The sequence below is a fragment of the Typopeltis vanoorti genome, chromosome 7 (genome assembly GCF_054136105.1).
Source record: "Typopeltis vanoorti isolate ZY-2024b chromosome 7, IOZ_Tvanoo_1.0, whole genome shotgun sequence".
Taxonomy (NCBI): domain Eukaryota; kingdom Metazoa; phylum Arthropoda; class Arachnida; order Uropygi; family Thelyphonidae; genus Typopeltis; species Typopeltis vanoorti.
The window spans coordinates 62,356,986-62,374,347 of NC_143555.1; the positions used below are offsets into that span (position 1 = coordinate 62,356,986).

The window sequence follows — 17,362 nt, forward strand, 5'->3', positions numbered from 1 at the left end:
TCAGCAAAGCTGGTATGGTGGGAAGTCTATTGAATAAATTCATATGGAATAAGAGAGAAATTAGTCGGAACACTAAATTAGCTGTATACAAGACAGTGTTCAAACCAGTTTTAACTTATGGATCTGAGAGCTGGGTCAGATGTAAAACACTTGACCAAAGACTAGAGACCACAGATATGAGTCCTGAGAAAGATTATAGGTGTGAACAGATGGCATCAATGGCAGTATCATATTAAAAACGAGGATATTAGGAAAGAACTTGACATTGTCAGCATCCAGGAATGCGTTAGCAGAGATAATCTCAGGTTGTATGGTCACTTAAACAGAATGGGCGAAGAAAGATTAGTAATATAAGTGTTCTCTGCCAGGTTGGCAGCAAAACAACCCAGAGGAAGACCAAGATATAAGTGGATTGATACGGTACAAAGTGCTTTAGACGATAGAAATATAAGATCTGATAATGTTGGAATGTTGACAAGTAACATACTGATTTGGAGGAAAATTGTAGATAGGAAATTAATAATGATGTAATTTTTTTCATGTAGTACTATCATATCCTGTACACCCTTTGATGGTAAATGGCAGGAATTTGATGATGATGATGACCACTGGGTGGGTTTCTGTTTATCTTTTATGGATGGTATCCAGATTTTATCAATAGCCAAGAATGTTGAGACTAAGCCATGTCTTTTTAGGATCTTTGCTATTGCCTCAGAGATGCCTATGATGTATGTACAGGGACACATTGTACAGGTTCAAGGTTCTTGAAGATAGGCTTGTTAAATGTCCAGGATGCATGTAAATTCCTTGAGGTGAAGCCATTCTGTAGTTTGATGCATCAAATAGTGTCCACTTCTTGTTGGAGATACTACAAATCGAAGCAGATAACATGTGCTCTGCTGTGCAAAGACCACTGCCATGCTTATTGTTGCTGTGAAGTTGCTGAACTAGTTGTTTGGTTTCAAGAGCAGGTAGGCATTTAATGCGTATATAAAAATACATAAAGAAGTTGAAAAAAAATTGCCTTACTAATGTATACTGTAGGCTTAAAAAAATTTTTGTGGACAGAAGTTGCATAAAAAAATACACAACCTTTTTTTGTCTCCACATATATTGGATATGTAGACATTCATGTACAGGAATTATTGAAATTACTAATTTGGGAAGTTTTAACTTTGTTTCAGGTTTGGGAAGGTCTTAACGTTGTACAGACTGCTAGAGATTTGATTGGTGCTACAAATCCAATGGAATCTAAACCAGGAACTATAAGAGGTGATCTCTGTGTTCAAGTTGGCAGGTGAGTTTCATTATAATAAAATCTGTAGCTGAATGAAGTGACTATGAAATATTAATTTAGATATAAGCTACAAATTTATAAATCAAGAGGTTGCCAACATAAAGGCCTAATGAATTTTGTATTACCATATTTCACCAAAAATGAAAATAAATTCTCTAGGCAATGTGCAGTATTTTCACAGTATTGTTTTTTTTATGATGTAGTTTCATATGGACAGTGGTTACCCAAGAAATTATATTCCTGATATCATCCTTTATCCAAGTATAAGTAAAGTTTGTACATGATGTAACTTCATGACAGGGCTGCTTATATATAGAGGCTAATGACTTCACATCAACTGCTGTGTATCCTGTGATGTGATGGACATGTATAATGATATGCATTATGGGAGGGCCACTACCCAGACTGGTTTTGACCTTTATTGAGGTCTCAGCAGTGGGAGTCAGTCCCAGAAGTGATACCAAGGTTTGAAGTAATGCACGGGTCATATTTCCATATACAAGTAGTCAAAATTACTTCATGTGCAAACTTTGTTTGCATCTGAAGTAATTTACACTTGGATCAATCATGAAACCAAAGAATATAATTTCTTGGTATGTTTAATTTATAGTATAACCAAGTGAAAAACTTTCACATCTCTGTAATCCGGAGTGTTTTAGTAATAAGGTGTGACATCTTTTTACTACTTGTATATGGAAATGACTTCTGCATTACTTCAACCTTGGTGTCACTTCTAGGTAGTGCCCTTTAATACATTGCATTATTGATGTGAAGTCATTAGCCTCTATTACAAGTTGTGAAGTTACTTCATATGCAAACTTTGTTTGCTTAAATAAAGGATGAAACCAAGTATGTAATTTCTTGGCATCTTTAATTTTTATAGTATAACCAAGCGAAGAAATTTGCAAAATGGTGACTCAAAATGTTTAGTATTTTATCATAAGCTGTTCTTTTATACCAAAATTCATGTTCTATTCATGCCTGAATGGTCAAAATCATATAATTTGGGTGTGCTGTAACTAAAGCCACAGTGCTATGAAGCACAAATCTCATTGTCTGTAAAAGAAGCTTATGGCTATTGACATCACTTTTAAAGAACTGCTATGTATCAAACTGTCAGCCAGTGAGACCACATTCAACTAAGTTGATAATTTTGAGTCTGTGCATAGTCAAAAAGCTTCACATCATCAAAATCTGTAGAGAATTGCTTTCCAGTTCTCAGATTACTCATCAAATTGTTACAAACACTGGAGAGTGGTATACTTTAGCAATCCAAACACACAAAATCAAGACTCAGTGTGTGAAAAAGCATCACTTGCACTCCCAGTAAGTTAATTTGATAACAAGGTAATGGTGTATATTACGAATATCAAAGGCATAGCAGGTTGGGAGCTAGTTATAATGTGGTACACAATTCTTTTCAACTTTGTTCTCAACAAGACCCTGTGAATGCTTTTCCATTCAGCCAATGTCAGACTGCAGTCGAGGCATGGGAGAGGGATCACAGTTTAAATAACCTCTGAGGATGGAACAGTCCTAGTGATGGAGAGAAGGGCTAATGAAAGTCCACGTGAACAATGTTACTTTTTTATCAGGCCACTTATTTTATAGAGAATAAACATCTATAGGACAATCCAAGTTAATTTAAATTTGCTGATTATCTGGTGTAAAATCGAGTAATCAGGGTTTTTTTTTTTTTTTAAATTGAAATTCGCTACATTTACAAATAAAAGCCTAACAAGTTTCATATAGAATTTATTGCAGTAATACCTACTGAAGTAAATTCGTAGTGACCAGAGAAATTTCATTATAGCATTTGTCATCATTAATTTAGGGAAAAAAGCATCTTTCTTTCATCTCTCTCTCAACTTGCCAAGGAAAACAATAAAATTTTTGTATCTTGAAATGTCCTCATAAAAATTCAGCTATTTTCATTAGAGCATATCCATTAAACTATCCAACAGATGCATGACTTCACTCACTGCCACATCAAAAACTGTTACTAGTATTGCAGTTGTAGGTCTCAACTCTAACTGGATTCAAGTCATCTGATATCATTAGCAGCACCCTCCTCTCCTATCTAAAAATATTATACCCTTTGCACTTAATACCAGTTAGTATGTCTGCTTCTGATAGCCAGGTAATACAATATGAGGTCCCAATATATTAACCAAAACAACAAACTTCTCCTTTGTTTCTAATATTCCTAGCATTCTTCATGTACAGACATAAGTTACAACTTGCAGATATCTGTTTCTTATCTAGTTCCTTACTTTTGCAGACATATTTATGAAGTCTGAACCAGACAAACACAGATTCTTCTCTTTCTCATCATTAGCACAGTTACCTAACATTGTTGCTTTTACACACATTCTCACTATTCCTCCCATCATAATTCACTTTCCCTGACTCCATTGGCATTGGTTAATAAATAGACATATTTATGAAGTCTGAACCAGACAAACACAGATTCTTCTCTTTCTCATCATTAACACAGTTGCCTAACATTGCTGCTTTTACACACACACACATTCTCACGATTCCTCCCATCATAATTCACTTTCTCTGACTCCATTGGCATTGGTTAATAATTTTTCAAGACTCCTGATGCTGCCTCTCTTATACAAATCCATTCTTGTCTCAATCTTTCTCCACGCATCCAAAAACTTGCATCCATTCCTTCTACACATCGAATGGTTTGACATCATAGTTCTTTGTAATTCATTTCCATCATATCAAGGTAATATGCTAACAATTTTTACTTTCTCACTATTCATTCTTGATTCTTCCAACATTTTTATATCCTCTATCATACCAAAATTTATCACTAGTTAAGTCATTCTTACCTATCAGAATTACCTCTTTCACTTTTCTTTTCTGTTTTTCAATTGTTTGTGTTAAATTTTTAATTTTTGCTCTGGGAAAATGCTATGACTTGATATCGTGATTTTATGATAGTCTGCATACCAAATAAAATCCTTCTTTTTACAATCAACTTTAGTTACCTGATTTTCGTTATTACATACTAACTTACTTGATTCCATGCTTTGTTGTTTTCCACTTTGCTGCTGAACTTTCTTATTCTCTCTCTCTCTGTTTCTCTAAATGCCACTCAACTTTCTGTAAATCCCCTTGTCTGCCCAGTAATCTGCTTTAAATTAGCAGTTTCAGAGGGTAAATTAATTTCAACATCCTCTTCAATATTGTATTTAGTGGAGAACGCATTTGTTCACTACTTCTGTTCTTGTTAGTATATATCGGACTATATAAACGACAACTATATATAACTATATAGTTGTTTTGGTTCATATATTGGGACATCATATTGTAATTATTACCTGGCTATTAGAAGCAGATGTACTAACTAGTATAACATTTCTTCTGTGTTTTTGGTGTCATTTTATCATCATCAAATTTCTGCCATGTACCCTCAAGGGGTGTACAGGATATGACAGCACTACATGAAAAAATTACATCATTACTAACTTCTTATCTACAATTTCCTCCAAATCAGTCTGTTACTTGTCAAGACTCCAATATTATCAGATCTTATATTTCTATCGTCTAAGGCACTTTGTACCATATCAATCCACCTATAATTTGGTCTTCCTCTGGGTCGTTTTCCTGCCAACCTGGTAGAGAACACTTGTTTTGCTAATCTTTCCTCTCCCATTCTATTTAAGTGAGCATACCACTTGAGATTAGCTCTGCAAACGCATTCCTGGATGCTGACAATGTCAAGTTCTTTCCTAATATCCTCATTTTTAATATGATATTGCCATTGATGCCATCTGTTCACGCCTATAATCTTTCTCAGGACTCTCATATCTGCGGCCTCTAGTCTTTGGTCAAGTGTTTTACTTCTGACCCAGTTATCAGATCCATAAGTTAAAACTGGTTTGAACACTGTCTTGTATACAGCTAATTTAGTGTTCTGACTAATTTCTCTCTTATTACATATATCAATTTATTCAATAGACTTCCCACCATACCAGCTTTGCTGATTCTGTTGTCTATTTCTATATTTAATTTACCATCTTCAGTAAAAATCATGCCTTAGTAGCTGAAATGTTTTACTTGTTCCACAGGTTCTCCATTCACAACACAACACAGTTGACATTTTCAATGATTCTGCCTATTTTCATTATCTTTGTCTTTATTGCTGACCTTCATACCATATCTATTACAACAGCAATTGAATTTAGTCAGAGAATCTTGCAGACTTGTAGTGGATTTATTTAGAAGTATAACATCATCCGCATAAAGTAAAGAGCTGACATTAACATCTCCAATTTTGATATCATGTTTAATACCACTTTCCTTCATAATGTGATCGATATGGATAATGAATAACAGAGGGGATAATGTACATCCTTGTCTCACACCAGATTTAACATTAAACCATCTTCCTGTACTTCCTTCAATTCTAACTGCTGACTTACAACTCAAATAAAGACTAAGTATTGCTTGATATAATGCCCCATTGACACCATATAACTGCAGCGTATTGAATAGCTTCTCTCTTGGCACCTTGTCATATGCCTTTTCCAAATCGACAAAACTTAAATACAGATCTTTGTTATATTCCCATGCTTTCTCGACTATTTGTCGTAAAGTGAAGATCTGATCCTGACAGCCTCTATTTGGCCTGAATCCAGCTTGTTCTTCACCAAGCTTTTCTTCCACAGTTCTTCTCAACCGTTTCTCAAGTATTCTTGCATAGATCTTGCCAGGAACACTCAGTAGGGAAATACCTCTGTAATTCTCACATGCAGTTTTATTTCCCTTTTTATATATGGGTGCTATGAGAGCTCTACTCCAATCATCGGGAATTTGTCCCTCTGTCCAGGCTTTCTGAACTATGCAGTGCAACCACTGTAAGGCTGTTATACCACCATACTTCAGCATTTCTGGTCGAATATCATCTACTCCTGCTGCCTTTCCACATTTCAAGCCTTTGATGGCTTTTTCTACTTCAAGTATAGATATGTATTCCTGACTGCATGCCTGGTCAGTGTTTTTTATCACTGTGCTGTCATCACTGCTTGTTTCATTTAGCAGTTTTTCAAAGTAATTACTCTATACTTTAAGGATATCTTTTTCTCCTGTTTTCATGTCACCTTTATCATCTCTAACTCCTTTTACAGCACTCTTTCCTCCATTCCTAAGCTTCTTCAACAACCTCCAGAATATTTTTCCACCTTCTTGATATTTATTTTCTATATTCTTGCCAAAGTCCTCCCATGACTTTGTTTAGCTAGTTTTACACACTGTTTAGCTTTCTCACATTTGTCTCTCTGTATTCTGTAAGAGTAAAAGCTGACTTATTTGCCAGAAACTGTTGATATGCTTTTTTCTTTTCCTTCACTGTCTCTTTAACTTCCCGTGTCCACCAGGGAGTTCTGATTTTTTTATCCTTGCACACAACCTCACCACATGCCTCTCTGGCAGAATCAATCAATATTTTCTTCAGAGTTTGCCAGTGAATCTCCAAGGTTTGATTCCTGTTCTCAAACTCTTTCATTTTCTTTTCAGTAATCTTTCTGTATTTTAGTCTACAGTTCACATCTGAGAGCTGCTCAACTTTTATTCGCTTTAAAACTTTCTTACATGTTATTCTTTTCAATATGAAATTCAATTTTATCCTGCTCAAGACTAAATAGTGATCACTTCCAATTTCAAATCCTCTGTACACTCTGGTGTCCTGCAGCAGGGAGAAAACATCACTATCAACAATAACATAGTCAATGAGACTTTTCTTATTTCTTGCCTCTTCTCTCCATGTGAATTTGTGCACATTTTTATGTTGCAACATGGTGTTAGTAATAACCAGTCCATGTCCTGAGCAGAAATCAAACAGATATTTGCCATTATTATTAGCTTTGCTCTTTTCTCCAAATTTTCCCAAAATATTTTTGTATGTCTCACAATCATTTCCCACTCTGCTATTTAGATCCCCAACAAGGACCAACTTTTCCTTTTTCATTGTGTCAGTTGCTTTTTCTAAAGCATCAGAAATTCCTCCACTTCTACCTTAGTAGAACCTTCTGTGGGACCATAGGCACAAATAAGTCTCGTTGTCCAGTTCCCCATTCTCATATTTGCCCACATTACTCTACTTGAGGCTGACTGCCATTCAAGAAGATTAGCCTCGTGTTTTGTGTTGAATACTATGGCTACTCCTTCTTTTCCTTGATTGTCATTGCCTGAATATAACATTTTGTATTGCTCAGAAAGATCTCACCAGTTTTGGTCTTTTTTGTTTCTGTCACCCCTATTATGTCGATCTGGTACTTATTTAATTCCTCAGCTAGCTCCATTTCTTTGCCATTCAGGCTTCTTACGTTGATAGTACCGATCTTTAACTCTGGTGATGTTGAGTTGGGGTTTGTTTTCAGATTTGTTTCAGTAACTGACTTTTCGCTGTTCAACCTGGTTCCCTGGCGAAAACAACGGGGGCCTTGTTTAACCGGGCGAAGCCCCTGCTGGCATGAAATTTTGTCATGTTGTACCATCATTTTTTTATTTTGATTTAACCAATAAGAATACAATTTGGTTGGCTAAATCCCAAATTGCTAGCCCATCCTCGTTCTTTCAGTATTTTGACACCCTGTTGGGTATCAAAGTAGATACCCAACAGGGTGCACCACGAGAAGGTGAGGATTGGATATTAGGTCAGAAGCTCTGGTCGGTTCTTCGCATTCCTTTAAAGGCTATGTGGAGGTCTCCTTTCAGTTATACAGCTTTGACCCTAAAGCACCCTGTGCCATTTTATTAATATTATTAATAAAATTGTAAATATAAAATAAAATAAAATATCACAATAAAAATGTTATAAAAACACTAAATATTCTAGAAATGCAAAAATCTACTCTATCATAAAATACTTTTTCTAAAGACAAAGCACAATAAAACAGATAACAATCATTGTTTTTGCGCAAACGCTAAATACACAGACATTCACAATGTGACCTTGAACCAAATGTCACTGTGAACATCTGAAGTAAAGACAAAAATAATGGCTTTGAAAGGAGAAAACCCAATAAGGTAAACTGCATTAATAAATAATATATTTACGCCATCTCTAGTAGAAAAATATACCGGTATTAGACTATATAACGTTCTGTCTAAACCAACTTTATTATGGAAGTATGGACCATAAAAAAGAATGAAAAATGGATTCAAACAGCAGAAATGAAATATATCAAAGCAGCTGGATATATCAAGGAGGACCATAAAACAAAAGAAATTTTAAAATCCCTGAATATAAAACCAATTCACCACTATATAAGTAAATATAAGGCAGGTGATTATAATAGTCTAAGACGTCAACTTGGGGAAGTTTCATGGAGGGAGGAATTGGAAGCCTGGGATATTATTAGTGCATGGAAAATTATGAAAGGATATTTGTTAGCAGCAATGGTAAGTTGTATACCACGAGTGAACAAGAGGACACAATTTGGAGTAAAGTGGATGACAAACAATATTGAACAGGAATTGCATGTGAAAAAGAGGCTATGGAAGAGATGTAAGGAGACAGGTGAAGAGTATTAAGACAGGCCAGAAGAGTGACTATTATGGTCAGGAAGACGAAACTGGAATATGAGAGGAGATTGGCCCTAAGATCCAAAGAAAATCCAAGGGAATTTTTTAGATATGTGGCCAGTAAGAGGGGAAATGACTGTGGAAGAATGATATTGGAGGATAAAAATGGGAATAGAGTGACTGACGCAGAGGACATAGTGGAATTGTTCAATGAACACTTTATTGGAGTATTTCATCCTGGAGGAGTCGGTTTTAGTGCTTGAGGGATTAGGCAGGTTCTTCGAGGTACTGGAGGGGAGTGTGTTTCAAATACTGAGTACTCTGGATGTCAGTAAAGCTTTGGAACTGGATGGTATTTCACCAAGAGTTTTGAGAGAATGTGCTAGGGAACTGACAGTGCCTTTGACCTGGCTTTTCAGTGAAAGTCTGGCTGTGGAAAAGGTGCCCATGGTATGGAAGGAAGGTAAGATAGTGCCATTGCATAAGGGTGGTAGCAAACTGGAAGTGTCTGATTATAGGCCAGTTTGTGTGTCATCAGTGGTTAGTAAGATCTTGGAGAAAGTAGTGAAGGACCGTATACAGCATTGGGCAGATGAGGGTAATGCTATCTGTGAGAGTCAACATGGATTTGTGAAGGGGTTGCTCTTGTTTTAGCAATATGCTAGCCTTTTATGATAAAGTTACAAGAGCATTAGATGAGGGAAAGCATATACTGCCATTTTCTTAGACTTAGCGAAGGCATTTGACAGGATGTCACATGATAAGTTGATATTTAAGTTGCAGTGCATGGGTCTGGATGTCAGATTGGTCAACTGGATTCAGGATTGGCTGTTTGATATGTATCAGAGAGTTGTGTGTGGTGGAACGTTTCAAGGAAACAGAGGGTTACAAGTGGGGGTCCCACAGGACTCAGTACTGGGAACTATATTGTTTAACCTTTATATCAATGACTGTCAGTGGATTGCAAGGGGATATTCAGTTGTTTGCGGATGATGCAAAGCTGGGAAGGATTATTAGTGCAGATGCGGCAGCCCTGCAAGAGGATTTGATTAAGCTAGATATATGGGCAAATGAATGGGGGTGTCAGTTTAATGCAGCAAAATGTAAGGTCTTGGGGTTTGGGAAACATCGATGGGACACTGCCTACTCTATGGGAGGAGTTATACTGGAGGAGGTTGGGAAGACAAGAGATCTGGGGTTGATGATTGATAGAAACTTGAAATTTAGGGGACATTGCAAAGGTGGTGAAGGTAACGCAGAGGATTGCTGCAATAATGAGAAGGACGCTGACCTGTAGAGATAAAACATTTATCATTCCGTTGTATAAGACCCTGATCAGACCACACTTGGACTATTGTTCTCAGATTTGGTCCTCAGGATTTGAAGGGGATAAATTTACTGTAGAAAGGGTACAAAGGCGGATAACAAAGATGGTTTCAGGACTGTACAATGATAGTTATGAGGATCGGCTGAGGGAATGTGGATTGCAGAGTTTGGTGGATAGAAGGAGAGGTGATATGATTGAGACTTTTAAACTGTTGAGAGATGGTTACAGGGTTGACACTGGGGAGTTCTTTCACTTGGTTGAACAGCAGGAAGGAGTGATGACAAGGGGCTATTCCTTGAAGTTACGAAAGGAAACTGAGCAAGAGGGTGAGGAGTGGTTTCTTTGCATGGAGGGTGGTTGAACCATGGAATACATTGCCTGATGGAGTGGTGAGAGCGATAACGGTCAATGAGTTTAAGGAGCGGTATGATAGACTTTGTGTTTCTTAGGAAGGACCTCCCACACGGAGTCTTTTGACTCCGTGGAGGCCTGAATAATAATAATAATAATATAAACAGAAATGGATAGGACATCTAAATTGAAATGACAATAGCAGACTGCCAAAAATACTATATGGATATAAAATGAAAAAAAGAACTGGGAGATCAACAAAGTGATGGCATGAGACCAGAGCATCACTTGGCCTAGAATTCATGATAAACGTATGACTCCATTCTTTTTCTGTGGACAGCCAGAATGATTTAGCTTTTAACCCTATAGCACACTGTAAATTGCAATTTCTGCTGTGTTGTAACTGAAAAAAATTCTTGTTCATCAAGGACAAAGGCTATACTGCATTTCTCTTACTACAGCAATTTATACAAACTAGATGGGAATGGTTTGAGTTTGCCTTAGATTAACAGATGATAAAGAGCAAAGTGCCTCTTACTATATTTGTAATTGTCGATTATATATTGCAGTCATGAAATGCTTTAACATTTTCTGTAGCTGAAAAAAATCTGAGTTTGACTGATATCTAGGACATGAAGATCCTTTATGTGGGCTTCTCAGCTGAAGTTCTCATATGGAGGTTCTTGGTTGTTTCTCACAGAAATTTTTTTCACCCTGAAAAATAATTGTGCATGCAAGTAATGAGACAATTATTATATCAAAACAAAACTATATTTGTAATTGTCAGTTATGCAGATTCAAAATCTCCACACAACGTACTCTTTTGCCATACAGGTGGCAAAAGAGTACGTTGGTGGAAGTCTTGAATGGGAACCTCCTACAGTCTGGGTCATCACAATTCATTGGATGTCCTCAATGTTGATGAAGTGCTCCCCCTTTCAAGGCACACATATTTGGAAAGAGGAAAAAAGTCTGTGGGAGTCGAATCTGGCAAATTGGGAGGATGTTCAATCACACAGATTGCTTTCAAAGCCAGAAGCTGCAGCACACAGTGCACTGGTCCATTGTCGTGGTAACAGAAACAAATTGTTGTGGAGCAGTTCTTTTCTGACATGTCATGTGCAGACATTGCATTACTCCTGAATAATACTGTCATTCACTGTGGTGTCCTCAAGAATAAATTCATGGTAGATAATTCTAGCAGCGTCTAAAAAAACAATGACCATTATCTTGACATGTGATTTTTGCAACCTGACTTTCTTCTGCCTGGGAGAGGATGTTCCACTCCATTCCATGTGCTGGGAAGAAATTTTGACAACATGCAACACTGATGCTTTCTCTGTTCGTGTGTAAATGTGTACAGCATAAACTTTGAACAAATCTTCCTCTTGTGCAAGTCTCTTTCTAAGATTAATCTGGCTGTTTCCCTACTCAACAAGCTGTACAGTGAGCAGTCTAGTGGCTATTCACCTGCTGTGGCAACAATTTCTTTAGCTTTCACTGCATGATTTTTCATTGTCTTTGGACTGTCACAGCATTGTTCATCCTCCAGGGACTCCTTCTCATCTTTGAACATTGAAAACCAGTGGAATGCATCTGCACACACACAGTCATCGCCATAAACTTTTTTTAGGTCTTGATATACTTCATAGCAGTTTCTAATTTACAGTAAAATTTTATCACAGCTCTTTGCTCCATGATGCAACTTCTGACATGCTCGCTCGTGCACTCTTACTTCAACAGTTGTGTCACCCAACTCAAAAGTTGCACCTGCGATTACAACATATTCTAGTGGTCAAAACTATAAACATGTTTGTTACTTTTACTCAGAGGGCTTTCACATAAAAAAAAAAAAAAAAAAAAAAAAATCAATTGCATTACTTAACGGGCACATTGTGTAGGTGATGCAGGGTGGGTATTAATTCTGGGGAACATGTTTTGAGTACAACTGGAAGTATACCATCTGGATCAGGAGATTAATCAGTACTAAGGAGGATTTTTCTGTCAAAAGATCAGAGGTGGCATGCAGTGAGTAAGTGGTGATTTGCATTGATTGTCTAAACAAGTTGTAGGAAAGGAGTGATGCCAGGAGGTCTACCTGGCATCACTCCTTTGCTGTGGTGCTTATGTAGCATCCAGGGTAGCCCTGAAATTCCATTCCTTAGTCCAGTCATTGCTTGTCAGTGAGTGGGCATTCATGCATAACTGCATGGTGGATTGCGTGGTGCTGATACACCTTTCGATAACAGAAGTAAGAAACATTTAAGATATGATACCAGTATAAATGTACCAGTTTTTCTAATTATCCGTGCGACAGGTGAAACGCTAATAAGAAAATTTTGCCCTTCTTTATTTAAGAGTTCCCAGAACACTTCTGAAACTATGTTCTGCTTATTTTCTTGTAAAAACATGTTAACAACATTCTGAAAAATTACTCAGGGCAACCTCAGTGGGTGTAATACGAATAAGTTACACCTCAAACACTTGATTCCTGTATAGGCATGATCTCAGAATGGGATCTCCTGATGTTCCTGATGAGATATGTTTAGAGTTGAAAGATCAGGGGATGACAAGTATAAGATGCATCCGGATATGTAGGGATGGCCACTTGGTTCCAACTGGAAATATTCTTACTTTTGATACTTCTAAGCCTCCAACATCCTGTAAAAGCAGGGTATCTCAGTTGTCTTCTTGTTAAGACTGTAAATCCTTAATTCACTAAGATTCTTCAAGTGTCAGAAATATGACATGCCCCAAAATGTATCATGGCTCTGCTAGCTGTGCCAGATGCAATAGTAAAGAGCATAACAAATCTTGCTTTACAAAGAAGCTAAATTTGTAAACTGTGAGATCATCCAACATACTCCTGTGCATGTCAGAAGTGGAAAGATGAAAAAGAAATGCAAAAGAAAAACAGAACAAACTATATCATGTCAGGATGCAAAAACAGGACACCACACCTGTTCTGAGATTTTTTTATGCTGAAAAGGTAGCAGTTAAGAAAATGTCAACAGCTACTCAAACTTGTATATCTATTCTGCCATCTGATAATTTCATCATAACTGAATTTTACTATCATGACTGCTTCTGTTGAGCACATCAATCACATGATGTATGGTCTCAGTTCAAAAACAACTCCAAGTGAGAATCCACTTGTGAAAAAAATTGACAATGTTATCACTTAAAGACATTGCTTCCCATAGGAAAAATGGATACTTCAATATCAACCGAAAGTAACTTGAACTTACCCAGTGAACCTGACACATCCTCTAATATGTTGGATATTTTTCTAGAGGAAGAAATGGACACTGGTCGTCCATACTTCTCAAAACCTGATGAGAAATATATATCCAACAAGAGTAAGTCCTCAACCTCCCATAAATCAGACTTCTATAAAGCCAAAACAGTAGGAAAATTTTTGCAATGGCACTATAATGGGTTTAGCCAGAATATTGGCGATATTAAGATTTTGCTGCAGAAACACCAACTTTCTGTTTCTGCCTACAGGAAACATACTTAAGACTCAACGAGGATCCTACCTTCAAGAATATCACTCTTGTCCAAAGACAGAATTGGAGATGGTCCTGCTTGTGATGGAGTAGCTATTTTTGTGGGCAGTCATACTCTTTTCCATCATGTCCAGCTTAATACTGCAAAGCAATAGCGATTTGCCAATCTGTGGTGTTTTTCATTACAATATATACCACTGGGTTGTGAATTAAGTGAAATGGAACTTGATCTCATATTGCAACTTAATCTGGCACTGGTGAGGTGGGAAAATGTAACAAAAGTGGGGTCCCACAGATCCTACCCAAATAATCTAGTGTATTATAGAAATCAATATTAGTGGATTCTTCCTCACAGTCTTGTTCTGTATCAGACTCATGGTTACTGGCTAATTCTAAATCAATTTCAATATCATCATCTCCACTAAATGGCTCCTTGTCTGTCAAAGCTTCATCTATAAGTTGACGTGATCCCTGTTCTTCCTGCTCGTAACTCATCTGGTAAAAAAAAAAAGATATTATTCTCAAAATATCCTCTAAATATTTACGGAAACGTATTGACTTATAGTTGGTATGTAAAAATATAGAAGACAGCAGTAATGATAATATTTTAGTAGAATATACATGAAAACAACTTAAGTTTCAGAAGTAAATATAGTCACACTTTTGGTAAGTTGGGTCTGGTGGACCTCAGAACACTTTACACCTCTGCATACTAAACTTGTTTGCATGCAACAGCCTGTCGGCTATGGCGTTTAGTAGTGGGTTACGGGAGGGGAAGCTATGCTGAGGCATGACTCACCACCATGAGTTGTTAAAAAGTTCTAGTCAATTTAAAATTTTTGGGGTCTATGACACCCCACCTTACTAATGCCGGGTTAACCCATACCTCTAATGGGCACAACACCGTTGGGGTATTGCTAACATGAATGGACGAGGACATATTGAGTGATTGCTCAATAACCATTCTCTCTCTCTCTCTCTCTTATTAATAAGAATAAATACCTTCTTCCATATGCCTACCTGCTCTTATTCTGCAGTCAATGTTAAAATCTGCCCCCCCCTGTCATTTTTCTGCTGCTTGTATGGGATGCTAAAGAAAACATATGGAAGAGAGAACTTCCCTGTTGTTAGCACTGTCTTCTTATAGGGATGCCCATGTGGAAAGTTGACCTCGCTGACTGGAATACGTTTTCCAATCTTGCAAAATTTAATACCAGCAGTCAGCCAAACACCTATCAATGAAGTATGTAACAGATTGTATTGTGCATGCAGCAACTCCAAAAACATCATCCCAATTCCCACTCTATCCAAAAGCTTTGGTGGGAACCAGAGTGCAAAGCAGCCAAAAAATACGATGGAGCTTGAAGTATATTTCATAGGCACTCTATCACAACAGACTTAATAGCATTTTAAATGCACTCGGGTCAAAGCACATTATGCGAAGCATCAGTCAAAATCAATCTTGGTTCCACTTTATTTACACGTCATTTAATCAAATTAATCTTCAGTGCAAAAATTGTATGGGATAAAATCTGAAGGATAAAAGGTAGATACACAACACACTGATTGTCTATCTTGGAATGTAATGGATGCATTGTTGTTGATCCCAAAGCTACTGCAGGCATTTCATGAGAAACGTTTGCCAGAATCTCGGCAACATTTCACATCCTCTTCCAATTTTAATATTGAAAGAGTAACACGAGAAACAGCAGCTAAGCTTTTGTACCAAGGGAACATATCTGTACAATCAGCCATTTATTAAGGAGCAGTTCAAAAGAGCTCTTTTCCTGTCTCACTTTATTGCAGTAGGCCCTGATGATATCCATTATGAGATGATAAAGAACCTTCCATCATGTTCTATGGATTTCCTTCTCTTACTATACAAAATATTTACAGAAGAAGAGTTCCTGGACTCCTGGCATACATCATTTGTCATTGTTATTCCAAAACCAGGTGAGAATCCAGCACGTGCCAACAGTTATTGTCCAATTGCTCTGACTAGTTACCTTTTGTAAGTTTTTGAAAAACTGGTAAATGCACGCCTTCACTCTTTTCCAACATAGAATGTGGCTTTTGTAGACACCGATCAACCGTGAACCTTTTGATCCATTTTAGAAACATGTATAAGAGACACTTTCCTGAAACAAGAACATGTTTCAGTGTTCTTCGACATGAAAAAGAAGCTTATGATGCAGTCTGGAGATAGGGCATTTTAAAAGACATGTTTATTGTTGGTATAAAGGGGGTGAGGGCACTTTCCTGTTTTAATCATGTCGCTGTCAATATGGATAAAATACATCGCTTCTCTGCACTTCGTATCCATCATATATTTCAATGTAATATCAATTGTATTACAATTTTAATATGCACTTTGCATCCGTAGTAACCTGGATATATATACATCTTGGCCGGTTCGGTGGTTAATTAAAAGCTCAGCCGAGTCTCTGGTCTGAGTGGGAAGCATGTTAGCCATATCATAAAGAGGAAGCTCTTCAAGGCTTGGTCTTAAGTGTTGACCCTCTTTGCTATTAAAGTGAACTTAATTACTGAACAGATTCTTTCCACAGTAGGCATTTGCCTTATGTTGATCTCACAATTTAGTCACTCCTGCAATATGAGTTATTGAAAGACAACTTTAACAAGCACTTGATCGTGTCTTTTCATTGATGCTTTATCGTTGGTTCAGGTTTTCTGCTGGAAAAATCGCTCCGCACTCAAGAATGGGACAAACTGTTATCCTAGTAGCACCCAAGGCCAAGATCTTGGGACTCATCTTTGACAGAAAGCTACCATTCTTTACATGCAAAAGTCCCTTCCAGATTATTCTACATGAACTAGTCTCTTTTCTCTATTGGGAGGTCCAGTATCAAGCACGTCAGACTGCCATTCATACTTTTCGTATGTGCATTAAAGAGGCTACGAGAGGTAGTGGCATGCATGTTGACAATGTTATGTGCACCAAACAAAACAACATTCCTTCATGGCAGGCTTGCACTCCATCCTGCAACCTCTTGCTTTGTCGGCTACAGAAGTTTTGCACACCATCATCTCTCTGCCTTTGTTTAATGCACACAGAGCTGCCTACTCTGCTTTCTTCCACATCTAGACTGATGGTTCGAGCAGTTCTTTTGGTTAGGCTGTTTCCTAACGTTACTATCTCCACTCAGATCTCATGCAATTGCATTAATTACACAGCAGAGTTGCATGCCATTCAGCTTGCACTTGTGCACATAAACTCCTATCAAAAGTGTAATTTTTAGACAGAGTTCTTTATAGGCGATCATCTCTCCAGTATATAATCCACATCTAGTGCTTGGTGAGGTGTTACAAAAG

The 17,362-nt window shown here is 37.3% G+C and overlaps 1 protein-coding gene across 1 annotated transcript in view; it reads left to right on the forward strand.

Moving 5' to 3' along the window:
• LOC150104725 (nucleoside diphosphate kinase-like) overlaps nucleotides 1–17,362 on the forward strand; it is a 55,989-nt gene that overhangs the window by 28,100 nt on the left and 10,527 nt on the right. The window contains exon 3 of the mRNA XM_090395905.1: nucleotides 1,185–1,297. Coding sequence (XP_090252031.1) covers nucleotides 1,185–1,297 — 113 coding nt within the window. The remainder of the gene's footprint in view (nucleotides 1–1,184; nucleotides 1,298–17,362) is intronic.